Here is a 19886-nt window from a genome sequence, read left to right as displayed (position 1 = left end):
AAAACCATACATTACGATGTTATTTTTTTCTCTCAAAAATACCTTGTGTAGTAAATCGCATTACATTGACTTGATAAGTTGATGAATATAACAACATAAAATATTATTTAAATTTACATTTCCTAAAGTGAGTACTAGTAGTAAAGCAAAACTAAATATTAAAAAAAAGAATGCGATCATATGCGTGTATATTTAAAAAATATCCATATTGAGATTAATATAATTTGACTACCACTAAATAAAAAAGTATAAAAAAGTAAAACAAAAAGAATGTCGATGGTTTATAATGATAAATGTATGCTATAAATTAAATGAATAAGAAATGGTCGATATTCCTGAGAAACATAAATTTAAGAAACTGTACGTCATAAATAATTTACAAAATACACATTTTTATTGTAAGATCATGACGTTTGTTCGTCATGAATTGTACTACGTTGACTTTACTATAAACCATATTGGTACTGCAGTGTAATACAATATGCGTACTACCTATGTACTCGTATAGTAATGGTATAGGCCGATCGCCTTGAGGAACAAAACACATATTTTGCTCATCAACCTGTACGGCGTGGAAAATGGAAAGTAGTAATGCATTTCACGTCATAAAAGGTATAGTGACAATAATAACATAAATAGTGAACAATTCGTTATCTGTTACGACATGGATGACGTTTATTTACAAAAAAAAACACAAGATGAAACCGATGACAATAGTAAATACATAAATATATATATATGAGAAAACACACGCTTGTGGTTGCGTGTGTTATACAGTTACGAAAATGTTCTGAGACTTAAAACAGTCTTCGAAATCGTCAATGATGATGTCGGCGTATGAGATGCAACGTTCAGTGATTTGAGACGGTAGCGTTATTAGTACGCGGGCTTGTATGGGGCTGGGGTGGGCTTGTAGGCCGGGGCCGGTGCGGAGTAAGCGGCTGGTGCTGGGTATCCACCTTCCTTCTTGACTTCAGCGTTGAAACCGTTGTAGTCGTCGGCGGTGTATTCCACGGTGCGCTTGCTGCCGTCGGGTTCTACAAGGCTGTAGGAGCCCTTGACGTAACCGTTGGCGTCGGCGTATTCGTTTTGGCTTTTGATGTCACCGGTGTAGGTGTCGTGTACGCTGTAGTCGAAGTTGTACGGTGACGGGGCGGAGTAGGCTGGTTCTGGGGCGTACGGCTTGGGGGCGGAGTACGGGGCTGGCTTGTAGGCTGGTGCAGCTGGGTAGGCTGGTGCAGCTGGGTAAGCTGGGGCAGCTGGGTAGGCTGGTGCTGGGTATGCTGGGGCAGCTGGGTAGGCTGGTGCTGGGTAAGCTGGGGCGGCCGGGTAGGCTGGGGCTGGGTAAGCTGGGGCAGCTGGGTAAGATGGGTAGGAAGGTTCCTTGTAGACAGCCAGGGAGGTGGCTACGGCGCAAGCCGCGAAGATGATCAACTGAAAAAAAAACCAAATTATTAAACGACCGTTTATCTGAAAACTGTTCAAGCGATTTATGGTGTAGTTTTTTCGCGCCGAAATCACGGTGTGTGCGAGAAAAAGGGAGAAAGGGTTAACCATCGGCGATCCGTATAAGGATAGTATAGCTGGTTAGATGTGTATTTATCGGAGTTAACGCGTACGACCTTGTTCGAAGAGCTAGTCGTGACGACGATGACGGTACCTATTATTATTATGTGCGGTCCGTTGGTCGGTCGGCGAGTAAAAGTTATGGAAACCGGTCGATAACGGTGCGCCCAAGTGTTGTATTGTTACGTGTGCGCACGATCGTATGGATTGAGTAACATTGACTGGCTGTCGCTGCACACTGCCTTTAATCCGCGTCTATAATTAATCCGAACTAGATCCATTCATGTTTTACCAATGGTCGCAGATCACTCGTTACTACTTAATCGTTCGGCGTTTGTACGATTTCAATACATTGTTATTGCGGCGATCGTAAGACGATTAATGGAAGAAGCTCTTTATGAAATGCAATTTATTCCCGATAAAAATTAGTGAAAAACTCAAATCGGTTGAATTAATTCTCAATAAATACTATGATAGCGACGACGGAGTGTGGAATTTTTTCGATATTGTAAATATTGTTATTGTCGAGAATAAAACTTATATTCGAACGATCGTGTGTGTCTGTGTCGTAGTTTAATAATAATATATAATTTCACTTACTTTGGAGAACATTTTTTGTTGGAGTTGTCGAGCGTCTGTTATTGTACTCGTGGTGTAGATTGTCGGTGACTGTGGTTGATCGGATGGTCTTCGCTGGTATATATACACGCGGCCGAGTATTGCGAGATTTGCCCTGTCCAGGGGGGGTAACGACGTGCGCTCGCGCGAGTGGACAAACACGCGAGGGCGTGCGCGCCCAAGGGGGTCACCGGGTCGTCCGGTTTCCCCTCAGGCAATGGGCACCAACATGTTGCTCCACCAAGATAGGTACTGTTCGCGCAACACAATTATTTAATCCTCTTGGTACCGACGTAATAGACGAAAAAGAAGAAAAAACTATATAATAATTTCGCGAATGAAGACACGGTGTGTTCGCTATAATTTATCCGTCTATTTTAATCTCGGATACCTGAATAAACGCGGTGAAGGTCTTCGCGCTACAGTTAATCGATCAAATGACCGGTGACATATGCTTTTATATCAAAATAATTTAATTTACCATCATTGTATAACACTATATATATATATATATTTACTGCATTTTTCACGTTATTAGTAAGTACTAATGATAAACAATATTTTATTCCACACACTTTTTTCTAAAATAGCGATTAAATAGATTCAACCATGATATCGAATTTTCTAAGTAATTGTAAACTAGGATTTAAATCCATGTTCGGGTTTCCGAGGTTATCAATTGAATTTATATTTTTCAAATACGTTTAAATCATCTGATTTTAATATTAGTATTATTTACGTCAACCTCGTGTATATTTAAGAATTATACTTTAAACGATGAAGTAAAAATTTTTATTCTAATATTTTATTATTTTGGATAATATAGAATACAAGACAAATCATAATGCTGTTGTAGTAATTACTGTTAAAGTGCTTAAATTTAAATATCAAAGAACTCATAAGTTTCTACCTTTTTAGAATTTATTAATAAGATAATTTTAATAATTCAAAACAAATGTTATTTTTTATGAAAAGAAATTGCATTTTTTTCGTTAATTAAAGAGCAATATTAATTAATATGGATTTCTATGGCTTATGAAAACTATTAAATCATGTATTTATTAATACATAACTGTACAATATGTATAATTATAAATAGTAAATGTTATAATATATTATTATGAATTAATATAACTATATTGCATAAATTACGATTAGGTTCATGGTTTATACTTAAATTGAGTTTTCTGATTTCAATAATTTCAATTCACTTAATGTTCTTATAATGTTACAATGCATTTTTTTACCAAATTTAAAAACTAATGACCATGGTTTAACTTCATATTTTGTAGTCATACAATGGATAATTGGTTAATAGTACTATATTATATTATTATATCACATTTAGTACAGTTAAAAGAACTGCAATTTGATTATAAATTATAATATATTTCATATGTGATCCAATATAAAAATATATATTTATATTATTTTATTAAAATACTTTTATCGGTGTTATTAGAAGATTATTTATTTTTAAATGTCAATATGTAAGAAATTAATGAGAGCATGTTTTATAATATTATGTACATACATAATATTTCACTCACTCTCGAAATATAAGCCATTTCTAGATTTAGTATTTAACAGTTATATAACATTATGACACACCCAAAGTTTCTTAGATTACAATATACTAAATACAAATCAACTTTTCAATATTTGTTTACATAAAGAAATTACATTTCGCATATAATAACATATTATAATATAATTTACAATAAAATAATTTTATAGAAAAATATTAAAACAATTTTAGACTTTAGTTGCTGTATAGTCAATTATATATTATAAAGAATTCAATTATATTAAGTTTTTATATGGCCGTATTTCTTGAAAATAAAACGTATAATTAATTTTAACTATACAATAAATCGTGGTACACAAAAATAAAAAATAGAAAACAACCATTTTATCATTAAAATGTCATAATAAAGATAGTATATTATAGCTAGTTGTAATGTACATATGATAATCGTACAACTGTGTACAAAATATAACTGTGAGTACATTTTGACTACAGACCACTATAAAATTGTGGCATCTACTTTTACGCATATTAAAAATAAATTAAATTTTAATTGATCGCTATAATACACACACGCATATTATTTAGTGTACAAACACAATCGTATTTTACGTCAATTTGGTTCTACCCGGAGTTCTACCGCTTAGAAAATTAAAAATAAAACTTATATTATATTAAATTTATAATAAATTCATAAATTTTAATAATTTATCAAAATTCTTATAACTAAAACAATCGAGAGTTATTGTTTATAGAACATTATTTTACAAGGTGCATAAATTAACTGTTTAGTGATTATATTCATTACTCTAAGGTTTATACATTTTATAATATAACGAGTCTTATACGTCATGACATGCAAAATATCGAATTAAAAATGAAATACATCGATTGGTAACTGATGAACCTCAACGTGTTCAGGCTTTTTGAATTACAAGGTGTACATGATGAGTTTTAGAGTAAAGGGGTCGAAAGATCAATGATATTGTGGGACGGTGTAGACAAGGCCGAATTTAATGAACTTATATTACTATACCTATAGCCATCGCGAGTAAGAAAACTGTTCGGAACTCGTATACCAATTATATACTATGCTCAGAATATTGTAAAGAAGCAATACTAACGCCAATCCGTCTATTATTAAAATTGATTTCTTCATTAATAAGAAGTGATTATTTCGATTTCATAACGGACGTTTTCATATTTTAATTTATTTAACTTGAATGTTATAATACACAATACATTGCGAAGTACTCAAGTACTACACTTAAAAATGTTGCATTTTATACCTATAACATCTTGTTACAGCTATAGTTATCAAATGATTTTAAATAATATCCATTGTTAAAAGCACATGTTAACAATTTCCACTGTGTTCATAATAAATTCTTATATCAATTATTATCGATAGAAAATATTTTTTTTTTAACAAATAGGAAAAACAAATTCTACAAAGAAAAATAATCGTTAAGTATTAATTAAATTCCAACAAGCAATATCGTTCAATACACAATGGATTTTAATTATGGTTAATTATAATTATTACATATAAGTGTAAATTAGTAGTTACCCACTTCCCCTAGCACTTATAAAATAAAAAAATTATAGTAGATAGAGAGTTTCAGTAGTCAATATTTTATAAAAAAGATACATACACTTTAGGTCCCCTCATATTCAGAGGTATTTACTATATCTTTCTAACGTGTTAATGATTGGGAATCCATACTTGAGTATGAGGAATGCAGTTTTTATTTTATTAATTTTTCTATATCCAACATTCTAATCCTCTTATTATTTTCACTTTTACCAAAAATAAATAGATAATAAACTTCTACTCTTAGTGTTTGTCCATTGTATAGTATTTATATGATGAAAAATTGGCATTTATAGTAAAAAAACGTATTGTGTTGGAGAAGAACGAGATTTTTTGTAATAAAATAAATTAAAAATATTTTGGTTTTCAACCGAAAACTTATATTTTATGATTTCCTCCAATGACGATCAAATCCAGCGCTACGTATTTTCTAATACTATTATTTTTATCTGTTTAATGGTTTTTTGCATTGATAAATATTGCCTTGAAATAGACCACAGAAATACATTGAGTTTTCGTTTTCATATAGAGTGTAAAGTAAATATTGTTATTGGTGATATACCCGTGTTCAATCTGCAAACAAACTGTTTTGTACCTATCTACGTCTTTTAATTTTCAAATTTGTTGAGTTTAAATTTTATCTATAGGTATATAATTACAGTGTAAATGGTATCTATTATTAATCGGCTATATAATTATATATACAATTTCAAATTCTATAAATGTATTATGCATTACCTAATAAAAAAGTGTAAATTATTAATGTAGGTACCTATACATTTAAAAAAATCTTATATGAAACAAAAATAAACATCTTATTCCAATCATAATATTAAATATTAGGTCGGTTTATTTGTTGTCGACTGGCTGATTTTTTTATGAATCTTTATTTATTATGTAATAATTCAAACAACCTATGTGTAGGTAAGTTTTTCCAAAAACTAATGGACAGGAAGACGGTTTACGTTAAATTATATTTACATTGTTGATGAGTTGTTGTTGACGGATGTTGTTATATAACTGTGATGTTCTTTGATTATATTATGTATTTTTAAAACCTACTGACTTCGGTCGGAGTTATACATAAGAACAATAAACGTTTGCTGAGATACGTGTTTACAGTACTTACTAGAGACATTCAATGGGATTTCATATTATTGAAAAAAATATATGTAATTTTATTGGATTTTAGACAATACAAAATAAAAAACTTTCTGTTTTCAAAAATGTTTAAACGTTTTTATTTTTAGTAATTTTGATGATGCAATATTAATTAATATAATGTAGAATTATCACAATTGTAATATTATATGTTATATCAAGTTAAGGCTTGTTGCAATTATATTTTTCTAAGCAATAATTTTTAATAATGTCAATTTATAAAATGTTTATATGTACAATGTCAAGTTGGCCTAATTAAAAAGTTATTCATTGAGACTCACTTACTGACAAATAGTAATATAATATTCACATCATCGGTGTATAGTTTACCTTGAAGAAGTATCACTATGATGCAGATATATATTATATAAGGTTTTAATAAGTTTTCATAGTACTATAGTACTATTTGTAGGGAACACATTTTTAGTTTTGTTAAAATTTTAATTAGAAAGTAAAAATTGCTTTTATAAATTAAAAATCTGAAAATCTAAAAAATATTTAGACATTTAAATGTTTTATATATGAATTGAAATTGTGTAGTAATGTACACCACGTTAACAATTTTAAATCAAGATTTAACAAATTATTTCGTGTTTTTAAAAAAGTTTATTTCAATGTGAGATTTTTTTTTCATTGAATAATTTTAATTTGTTATAACTATAAGTGCTTAAATAATAGGTCACATGATGTTAATTATGTATAAACATATTGGATTTTATTTAATAATTTCAATATTATTTTATAAATATCAAAATAGATAAGAAATGATGTATAGATGTATAGATAAGAAATTATTATAAACATTTTTTTCATATTTTATAAAAATAATAGCCACGATAGTATGAAATATTATTTTTCATTAGCAAAAGTAAAAAATTATATTTACTAATAAAAATATAATTATAGTTAAAAATAATTGTAAACAAACAATTATTTAAATTTCAAAAATCTTTTATAGATTACTTAAATGCAAAAAATATTTCCGTGTTAATCATATTATTAATTTAAAATGAAGTGTCATAATACAACTCTGCAATAAATTATTCATGCACTTGAAAACTTAAATATTTAATTTTAACTTTTAAAATATTAATTAGAACTGTTCTAATTATTTAAAACGTTATTTATTATTATTTTATTTCTGATATACTATGAATTGCACCTGAATATAATATGTATATTGTACCTATATATATATAAATATATACCACACTACATATCGAAAAGATCAATTACAAAAACCACATAGTATTTCATTTTGGTTCTAAAATTTGAAATAAAAGCAATAAATCGCCAACAGTCCATTAGTTACAATGAAATTCGAATATGTTAACAGTCGAACATAAGTGCCGTTATCTATTATACAGTTATTTATTTGAACGGTTTTCAACAAAGTTAACTGAAAACGATACTTTATATCCATCACATAAATAATAATTGACCACAAACTACAACTTGTGTATTATGTTATTTTTGAAAGATTAGACCTAAAATAAATTAAATACTAATCACTATATTAACAACTAACTATAATTTGGAAATTTGAAGTAGATAATTAATGTACAAATTGTTTGTTGATTATAGATATCATTACATTTTCATTATAAAATGTATAGTTTTTTTTAAAAAAAACTCTGGTATTATAATATTATAATGTTATACAAAACAATTAACATAATAGCTGAGCAATTTATTGAAAATGTTTGATTTTTCGAAGCATACTTTTTGATTGTGAACTATAGACTTATAAAAAATTGAATAAGATATTTCATAAGCAATACAATAAAAAGAAAAATTAATATAATTAATTTAGAGATACATATTTTAATAAGTTTAAATGTATATGAAGACTAAAATTCATTATAACATTGTATTATTTAAAACGGGAATACTGATTTGACTAGATAACACTTGATATACTGTATTACTGACTAATTTATATGCCGTTAATAATGTCACAATAATTTAACATTAACGTCTAATAATATTGGAAATAATTATGGAATATTATGTTTTATAGTATGCAGTGTACCAGTGCTATCAGGATTATTAGGAAATAAAAAGCAATTAATTATATTAAAACACAGAGTTATTGACAAATTGAAATTTTATTTACATAAAAATACAATAATTTATAATAATCATTTCTTAGAACTTAAAAGGAATTAGTACTGTTTGTACGGGGAAGGTTTGTATGCCGGGGCGGCGTATGATGGCTTGTAGGCCGGGGCGGCGGTAGAGTAAGCGTAAGCTGGGGCGGGGGTGGAGTATCCGTAAGCTGGAGCGGGGGTGGAGTATCCGTATGCTGGAGCAGCTGGGTAGGACTCAGTTGGGTAAGCTGGGGCAGCTGGGTAAGCTGGGGCAGCTTGGTAAGTTGGGTATGCTGGTGCAGCTGGGTAAGCTGGGGCAGCTGGGTAGGCTGGCTTGTATGCTGGCTTGTAGGCTGGGGCAGCAGAGTAAGCCGGGGCAGCAGAGTATGCTGGGGCAGCTGGGTAAGCTGGGGCCGATGGGTAAGCTGGAGCAGCTGGGTAAGCTGGAGCCTTGTAGGCTGGTTTGTAGGCTGGGGCAGAACTGTAAGATGGGGTTCCTTCCTTCTTAACTTCAGCGTTGAATCCGTTAACGTCGTCGGCGGTGTATTCAACAATTCTCTTGGTACCGTCGGCTTCGACCAGGCTGTAAGATCCCTTGACGTAACCGTTTCCGTCACTGTATTCGGATTGGCTCTTGATGTCGTAGGTGGAGTCGTCGTGCACGCTGTAGTCGAAGTTGTATGGGGCTGGGGCGTATGCGGCTTCTGGGGCGTATGCCTTAGGTGCTGAGTATGAGGCAGGCTTGTAAGCTGGTGCTGGGTATGCTGATGGTGCTGGGTAAGCTGATGGTGCTGGGTAAGCTGATGGTGCTGGGTAAGCTGATGGTGCTGGGTATGCCGATGGTGCTGGGTAGGCAGACGGTGCCGGGTAGGCGGGGGCTACTGGACCGGCAAGTGCGGAAGCCAGCACGCAGGCGAAGACGGCGACAGTCTGTAAAAAAAATTGAACAACGAGTTAAGAGCAGTTCTAATGAAATGTCACATAAAAAAACAATCAACAGGATATGAGATTATATTGGTGTTATTATAATAATCTTTATTATCAAATCTATATTATAATAATTTTTTGTGTAAATTGTTCATATAGCAAACTAGAGATTAGATCTATTTTTTTTTTTATTCCTATTGACTTAACTTTCGTTGAGTAATTTATTAGATGATAAATATTAATAATGTGTGAACAAGACGAAACTAAAAATTCGTGGAATTTTTAAAAAAAAATGATGGGAGAACTGGTAAATAAATTTTATAAAACTTATTTCTCAGGTATGTACGTATAAGTGAAGTACAAAACGCATTCCACATTTAAATTAAAAGCGTGCTATGCAATTTACTCATTAAATAGAAATAAAAATAATCAAATAACAAAATGTATTTTATCATCATTAATTACATTGATTCAATTTGAAATTATATATTAAACAGCAACTGATATTAAATATAAGTTATATTGTATTTAAATATTGAGATATATATATCTTTATAAAACTCAAGATATTATAAAACTGTTAATATTATAAATTAATGTAAATACAATAATGCACAACTTATTTATTAATAATAAGTAATAATATATTAATATAATTTAACACTGAAACACTATTTTTACTGCAAGGCGAAATTTAACATCTAAAACAAAATATTACTTATACTATGGTACTATGGTACTTACTTTGAATGCCATTGTAAATAAATAATTTTTTTTGTTGATGTTAAGTGTATTAATACTGAACGTTGACTGAGTAATGTTGATTGACAACGATCTGCTTTATATATTAATCCGAATGCCGAGTTTTGCTCCCTCCGGGGCGCACTGTAACCGTTCACAGCGGCAGTAGCGAGGGCGTACCCAGCGTCATGAACAGACGGATTGCGTGATCCCGGCGGGGCGTTTGGGGGTTCCCCCGAGCGAAATTTTACCGAAATAGCACCAGCTAGCCGGGTTATTACATAGTATTGTTATGCGTATCGTAACGGTTTTATTTTTATTTATTTATTTTTGCTACTGGACTGAATCACCAACTGGTTAGCCAACGACCACCTTACAATATTTCACTTTTCCTTTGCATAAATACTTTCTAAAGTCAAAATGAAATAAAAATTTGAACTACCGGACATAAATTTAAAAAAAAAATGTATTGTTCCGGTTAGTGTTATATATATGGCATTGTAGTAGACGAATAGAATTCTAAATTATAATAGGTGGGAGTCACGTTTGGTGTAGGCACAACCACGAAAAATAAAATCGCAACAGACGTCAATGATACGCGGACAAGTCACATCCATTTCGTCTCTTAAAATATATAACTCTAAATAATCCAAAAATACCTTGGTTATAAATAATATATAATATACTATTGTATTTATAATCAGTGATGATATTTAATACCGTGTTTTTACTTCTTGTAAGTTTTGTGTTTTATTTTTAACTTTTTCAGTTTGTATGATAACTTGTTTCGTTTCGTCGTCCAGTATTAGGATTTTACTACGTTTATGTTAATCAGGCTGGTTATAATATGGAGTGTATTTTTAAACTTGTTTACACTTTAGAAAACAAATTATTTTCATATTTTTTTAAATTGTATGGAGTTTTAATCTAACGTGTTACGTAAAGTAAATAGTTTTAATCCAATCACTAATCAAAACCTATAAATGTATTTTTATATTTATAATTACAACTTATTTTAATACGTAAGACCTTGTGCCAGCCGTCAATGGACTCAACTAGGATATACCAGCTACAGTTTAAGTCGTTTTCTCAATATATGTCTCATAAGAAAATATTCTGATCACGTATGATGTAGTACAAGCCTACTATTATTGACCTTGACTCTCGATAAGCTCAGAAGTAATAAAAACGTGTAATAAATGAAATTGCCGTAAAATTACTTCGATATCATAAATCATCTTAATTCACAAATTTAATAAAATTAAATACAGAATATGTAACTGAGGATGCAATTTATTGAAAATCAGGTGACATAGAGTTATTTAATTTATGTTCACATCATATTAGATACGTTGGATCACTGACAAATTTCGTAGTTAGATAATACAATTAAATAGATTCAGTTGAAGTCAATTTAACATATTTACACTTCTGTTATTTTGTTTTATATATAATAAATAAATAAAACAACAAACAAATAGCTTATACATTTTAAGAATAATTTTTACGATAGAAATGTATTAAAATAAATAGGTAAGTATTTACATTTAATTATATAAATCAAATTTATAAAAAAGGATTTTAAAATATTTATTTTTTTCTGGTTTATCAAATGATCGATCTTACAATCTCATTTGTAATAACAAATTAATTAATTTTGTAATAAATTATATACCCATTTCATGATTTTGTAAATATAAAAATTAGTTTGGTTTTTATGTCAAGTAATTACAATTAAGTAATATATTTTTAAAGGTAATTAAATTGGTAACCACGTATTCTACTACTACAATGATAACACTACGAAAATAAATAATTAGATGTCTATAAACGTAATTACTTTCTAGTTTCAAGATACCTAATCATTTAGTGATTTATTAGATCTCACGATTCTGATGTAAAAAATGATAATTCAGCTTAATATCTACTATAATATGTCAGTGATTGTTATTAAAACTTTGTTCTTCTTAATTATTATTTAATAAAGTATATTACATAGGTATATTCTCTCGAGTTAGACAGAGAAATACATAATTTGTAAAGTGACAAATGGGTACATGTTATGTTGGTACATATTAAGCGATACGCCATTATATAATATTATGTTAAATAATTTGTAACATAATGTAACTAAAACGTTTTATATTCATATACATATTTATAGGCCTGGTATTAAACGACTTTCGATAAATTTCTATTTTCAATGACTCGTTATTAGTTAATAATAAAAATATTCGAGTTATATTTTTGTTTATAAACTTTAAGTTTTCATGTTTGGTATATAATAATTAGAGATAGAATGTTGATGGCAAAAACAAGTACCATAAATGACCAAAAAAGTATTCAATAACCTAAAAACTAAAAAAATTAATGATAAAAAATGACTTGTCGAATTTGTACAATTCAATATACAAATATAATATTCAATAAGCTTATTTTTTGTTAAATTATATGTACTTGTATACGTGATAAAACTAATTCTACAAATGCCGATATTGCTATTACTTTTATTACCAACTTTCAGTATTAAAATCAGAAAACCTTTTATAACCTAATTTATAAATTAAAAATTAAAACCATTAGTTTTAGAGTGTAGAAAATGTATATTATCATAAGATGTTATTGGATTTTGTAAACCATAAGAGTAATAACATATCATTGAAAAACAGACCATAAAATGATTAGAAAAAATAAAATTTAAATATTTCATATGTTAAAATTGTAATACGATTTTTAATGATTTTATTTAACTGGAACTTTAAAAATATAATAAAAAATATTTAGAACTCTATAAACTATAAAAATTATTTTTAATACAACTCTATTAAACATTATATTTTACTCAGAAGTAATAGCTCTGTATAATTTTTCTCAAGTGAACTTGTATAAATAAAAATACTTTTTTAATAGGTAATTTAATTTATAGCAATATTGTTTTTTTTATCTTATGCTTAAAAATATTAATCAAAATTAAATTTTGACATAGTTTACTTTTTTTTTTTTACTATTTCCTTTTTATTTATTGATGATTATATTATTAGTAAATATAGTAAAATTATTCTATATCACCTTAAATACTTTACAAAATGAATTATTATTTAGACATGTAGTGATTGGCATTTCTATGCTTCAAATTATAATTTGAAATAAGTACAATATTTATTATACTTTAACCCATTCCTAATGTACTGAATTACTGTAAAATGTTAAATAAAACCATTGATCTATTAAAAATTTAAAATAATAATGCGAGGTTACTTTAATATTATTCGGCCGATGAGTTAATATTTCAGAAAAGTAATCGGGTTTATACAGTTTATTGAGAGTAATACACTGCACGATGTAAAAAAAAAAAGAAATTGGTTTGAATTTGCAATTGTAAATTTAGGTATGGCAATAGCCTCGCTTTATTTAAAAACAAATGTATTTTACCTCATATCGTATAAAAATGTTTTATGCATTACTGCTCCAGTATTACGCATTAGTTTGATTATTCGAGCAATAAACTGGCTTATATTTTTGACAATAAAATCATTAGTCTTCAGTCGATTATTTTTAGGTACCTACCATTTTATAAAATAATGCAACAGAAATATCTGAACGGAATAAATTAATAATCGTGAGCCAAAGTGTGTATAATGAAAACTATTTTAGCTGTATGCAAAAAATATTATTATAATAATAAGAATAAAACTATATAAACGGTAAATTTATCATATTTTTTTAGAATTTTTATTTTTGCGGCTGTGTGATATAGCGTTGGGTTTAAAATATAGCGTTCTTTATATTTTTATAATCATACTGTATACATCTTGAGAAGGTCCACTACAATAATATATGAACTATTTAGGTATATAATAGTACGTCACATCATATTATTAACAATACATAATGCATGTTACATACTTGTATATAAGTACTCTTGTACGTTTACGCGTATTTATGTATGTACGTGCGCGTGTGTGTATGTGTGTGTTTAACGTATTTAAGTCTTATTCATTGTTTGAATAAACATTTCGTCGAGAAAGTAGCTTAATAAAAAAATAAGCAAACTTCCATTTTGAAACTCTAGACGAAGCAATATTTTGGACCAGCGTACAGCATTAAGTAGGTAATTCGATGTTGTTTGAATCGCTCACAATCGCAATATACAGTGCACCATAATTCAAAATCGTCTATCAATAATTTAATCGTATTTCCCGAACAGAAATGATATTATTACAGTAGTAATGGTATTCTTATTGGGGTACACGGTCAAACGATAATTCGCGCGAAGACAAATTGCGGCTATGTAGCGTACTATATAGATCCATGTGGTATCCACAACACGTCTATTCCTGTATTATTAGGCAGAGGCTATCGTAATACGCAGCAAATCATAACAAAATTACAAGATAATAATATGTCCATCTCGTTTTAATATAAATATATATTTTATATACAAACTTTAATAATGTACGATAACGTATATTATTATCGGTCGTGCCCTTTGGACCGCGAATAACCAAACCACAGCTACTATACATTGTATGGTATTAATTTATCTGGATATAATATTTATCTATATATGCACATTATGTTTCCAAATTAATTAATTTATCGATGCGCCTATTATACCAATACGTGACTGTAAAGAGGACTACGACACGTGTTTCAACAGCTCGACGCTTCAAAATACGCGCACCATATTACTGTTCGAAATGTTACGTGCATATTACATTAATTTACATTAATTTTACTCGATTATTAATATCACCGAGCTTTTACCGATTACTATACACTTTTATACTATTATTATTATTATTATCGCCATTATTATTATACGCTTCAGTCCGTATTAAATATATATGTTCTCAGCAGTTGCACAATAATAATATAATACGATATTGAGGTGCCTACCACCGAATAAACGATGTTTGATATGAATTCACATCAATCATAATATATCTGTAACATTATTGTGTTGATATCTCATTCGTAACAACTGACGTACATAAAAACGATAGGTAAAAAAACGGCCGTAAGACGAAAAAAAACATTTGACGAAATATCTTTGCCAACTATTATTGTTATTATTATTGCCAGGGTACACCGGCTCGTTACTTATAATTAATGTTTTATACGAAACGCGTTTTACCATAGGCCAATAGGTCATACGAAACATACGGTATATAAAATGGGTGCACGCGCATATACCTACACATAACCAATAGTTAGCAATATCCTCGACGTAGAAACGATCTTACAAACGGTTTGTATTTTCCATTGCTATTTGCTCGTGTACGGGTCCCGTGCAACTTACAAGTCCTTGACCCTTTATAACACAATGATTATTATACTTAGGCCAAGTCGATCCTTTTTAGGTAATGATCGGTCACATATCCTATAAGAATAGTACATACAAACCAGAGCGGCGTGGTTTTTAAGATCACATGCGACTTCCTTCAGGATTTTTTTTTCTTTTACTGTCAAATACAAAACAGGAGCAAAATACTTAAACGGCAATCCTATTGCGCTTACATTCATAGAAAAAAAAGAAGAAAAAACAATCAATCAAATGAATGAAGCAATAATTTAATGACTCTCTTATAAATACATTTTTCACTGCGATACTTTCATATACATACTAGTTTGTATTTAACATCCTTAGTGAAATGGAGGACCTGCTGACGTTTAATGTGTGATCTATTTTATATTATATTTGTGTGTTCGTTATGCAATCTAGTATTTTTAGAAAATGGTCTGCTCATTTCCAATAAAAACAAAACATAATATCAATTAAAAATAAAATGTAGAAATAACTGTATTTAAAAAAAAATGTACAGTTAAAATAATTTTCGAAAAATTATTTATAAAAACTCAATTAAATACACAGCAAACTCTATTTAATTAAATAATATTTATTTTTCTCGTTCTATTGTAATTGGAATAAATAAATGTATTTAAATTTCTGAATGTAATAATATTGAAAATTGAAATAAAACTTACGACTTCTAAGAATAAGTAAACTTTTATGATGGTATTACCATTATACATATATTTAAATTCGTTAAATTAAAACTATGTAAATATTGCTTAAATTTATGAATTACAACAACGCTTTATATAGATTTTTTTTAAATTAAACCTTTTTTAAATAAAGTGTAAGTATTAAAATTTATAATTTTTAATACGAGGTTAAGCATAATACCATATTACAACAGCTTTACAAATGCGATGATTGATCATTGCACTCATATTATGTATCATAATATATTACAACACCGTTCTATGTAGATTTAGGACAAAATAAAATGATTGCTTAAAACTTAGTTTCTTTATCTGATATACTATTTATTTGTATGCATATATTTTTACCTGTAGCAAAATATACTTATATTATTTTTGCTTCAATTTTGTTTCGCTTTTCTTTGTGAAGGACATTGGTACCTCGGTACATCAATATTATAAACTCGAAAGCTACACTTACTTAGATGTCTTAATATCAATATTTTTTTATTAAGAAATATATACTTATATGCTGCTTAAAAATGTATTCACGTCGTAGTATATAAATATATAACATATAATTCATCTCGATAGCAGCCAAAATAAATCATATTATAAAATATCTATATTAATATTTATTATTTTTATATCTTTTGGATAGTACGTTTTATTGTTTGTGTATGATGGCACCTATATACAACGATAAAAAAATAGTATTCCTTAATTAATTTTGCTACAAAAACATAATCATATAGATAACAATCTAATAACTGGGGTTAAAGGATTTCCGGTATCGTGCTCGGACCTTGAACCTCTACCGCCATTTAACCAGTAATCGAAAACAAATAAATATCGCGCATTCACCTATTGTGCATAAAATACGTTTGTCCTCGAACCGGATTTCAAATAATTTCAACTGTCACCCCATTGTGTTGTTAGTCTGCAGTTTTAACCCATATTAATAATGCCAAAGGAAAGTTGGAAAAAAAATTAAAAATCCATATCACGCCTCGTTATTACAATAGTATTATATAGATTGTATACGTATATCTAATATTATATTGAAAAATAATAATATATATAATAGTTTTTTAATAATTATCAAACAGTACGATGTTTTTTATTGTAATATTATTATCATAGTATAGTTTCCAATAGTTTTTTTGAATGGGACCGTCTACTCAAACGGGCTGCAATTGGAAGTATAATAAATTGATAATATAGTTACCTATAGTTCAGTTATAACTACGCGTAGGTACGCCACAACGTTGTTGACGAAGGACATTGGCATTCTATAATAGTAATAATATATTAGGATTCATGTATGCTTACCCTTGCTTTTCGTCGTGGTTCGGGGCTAAAGTCCTTATCCTTGTTTTGGTAATCGCTAATTAATCGTAAATTGATTGTATTATGACCCGACAATAATATACATTGGTAGGTACGTTCAATAAAAAACATCCTCTTTATAATACAATATATGATATAATAGCACATTATTAAATCTCGTGTACGTGGGATTACGAATCATAATTTTTTTCCACTTTAAACCATTATTTACGATAGCTGCTGTCATTTCGGTTTTATCCCCCCTCCTATCCACCCACATCCCATCATCATCCATCACCCGGATCGGGCAGGACCTTGACATTAGCACGTTTACTGCATTCGACGCCGCCTCGACTACAACTGAAATACTGTTGTGGTGGCCGCGGGAACTTTCCACTATATTTGGTTGTAGCGAACGAGATATATCATTTAAACGCTACAACACACATAGTATGCTAATATTATAATAATAAAGTAAAGACAATAAATCCCCACAATAGAGGGGCGCTCGTATTGTAATTACAGTTTTTAAAATTGACTCGATTCACAATCGTACACGCCAATAAATTGGCTCGATACGTGTATTTTTCTTTTTTACTTTAGGCTATCAAGAACAAGGTCTGACGTGATTTATTGATGATCACAACGATTCGTTTCAAAAATATGGTAATCAGTTATCATTTAAATAAAGAACACTTTATATTTATTTTATTCTGTCGAAATTGTATTTATTTATAACATTATTTTATTATTACTTATAAATATCAGACACTATATTAATGAATTGCGAACCAACAATTAATAGGCTCAAATAATGTTTTATCGTTTTATTATAAATAATATACAAACAAGACATTTATGTAAATGTATCCAGTAAATATTTAACATTATATTATTTCATTAGATAATAATATTGTATAAAAATACAAACTTAAACATTATGATATTGTTTAGACAGGAAATAACATGTTTAAATATATCGTACTAATATATTTTTGATGATATAAAATTAAAAATTCTTGTGCATAAATAAGTACCTGTTATTATTATTATTATGTTTTATACAATTTAAATCAATTTAAGTTTTTATTTATCATGCAGTTTAATACATTAAAATTTAAATTTTATTGCCAATAATTAAACTAAACATAATGTAAACTTAATTTTTATAAAAAAAAAATAAATTCAGCTAAGTATAGCGATTTTGAAAAAAATTGTCTCTGCTATTAATTTATTTTATACTATATTAATACATTATGTTAAACTGTAAATTTCAAAATCACATAGTATATGATATAGATAATTAATGTGTAAGCTTTATCTATTATAATACATTATTGCCGTTAACTTTATAGTCAATTCGTGTACCGTAGGAATATGTGAATAAATTAGCGATATAAATAGTTTAAAGTTAGTCTAAATATTTTAATGACAAATATTTATTATATTTTCTATAAAATTCAATATATTTAATAACTATTATAACTATTTTATATTCGATACTATACATTTATACCATACACCTATTATACCTGCATGTTTTACATATTTATTTTGATAATTAATAATATTATTGTTTACGTCCCATATATTATATTCAGACATAAAGTAATTTAATACTTTAGTATAAATAGTGTTTTAATTATATTAGTATTAAAATATCATTGTTTTTCATTGAACATTTCAAATTTTTCAAAAACAAGAATAATTTTTAATTTATTTTTGTATTAGTATTATTTAAAGGTATTACGTTATTCTAAATAAAAAAAAATAAATGATTTTATTTTTAAACTGATATTAAACATTTGTGGCTCAAATAATAACAAGAATAATACTTTGTAATTTATAAAATATTTTAAAAGAAAAATATTTTTTAAACATTTTCAACGTATTATCAAAAACTAATATTGCAATAAAATGATAAATGTAATCCCGATTTGCAATTGTTTACACGTAGTTTAAATTATATAAATAAGCAATTAATTATTTAAATATAAATAATTAATAATATTGTTGCGGTACTTTTTTGTTTTCAAAACTTTATCTTTGTAATATGTACTAAAATCAAATAAACCTTAAAATAAAGATAACTTAAAATTAATATTTAATATTCTCGTTAAAAAAAAATTAATTGCCATTTTATGTTGAAATTAACATAGAAATGTATTATTTAAAAAGGTATTTTCAGGTCTTATGTAAAAAAAAAAATTATCCTCTGCAAATAAATTTTGTAATTAAAAAAGGATATTTTTAATTACTTTTGAATTAAACGTTAAAAAATATTGTTTTAATATTAACTGGTTTTCAATAAATTAAATTGCATAAATTATTTGAAGTTTATTAT

At 28.2% G+C, this 19886-nt stretch overlaps 2 protein-coding genes across 4 annotated transcripts in view; one reads left to right on the top strand and one right to left on the bottom strand.

The window, feature by feature from the left end:
* Window positions 1-19886, top strand: part of LOC132921140 (Kv channel-interacting protein 1-like) — a 411785-nt gene that overhangs the window by 168467 nt on the left and 223432 nt on the right. The window lies entirely within an intron of this gene.
* LOC132921173 (adhesive plaque matrix protein-like) lies at window positions 651-10387 on the bottom strand. The gene is made up of 3 exons (XM_060984037.1): window positions 10229-10387; window positions 8780-9487; window positions 651-1383 (listed from the first exon to the last, which is right to left on the bottom strand). Exons 1-3 carry the CDS (start codon window positions 10238-10240, stop codon window positions 877-879), a joined length of 1227 nt encoding a protein of 408 aa, XP_060840020.1. The 5' UTR covers window positions 10241-10387; the 3' UTR covers window positions 651-876.

Source organism: Rhopalosiphum padi, chromosome 2, assembly GCF_020882245.1.
Source record: "Rhopalosiphum padi isolate XX-2018 chromosome 2, ASM2088224v1, whole genome shotgun sequence".
NCBI lineage: Eukaryota > Metazoa > Arthropoda > Insecta > Hemiptera > Aphididae > Rhopalosiphum > Rhopalosiphum padi.
This window is presented reverse-complemented; position numbering and strand designations above follow the sequence as displayed.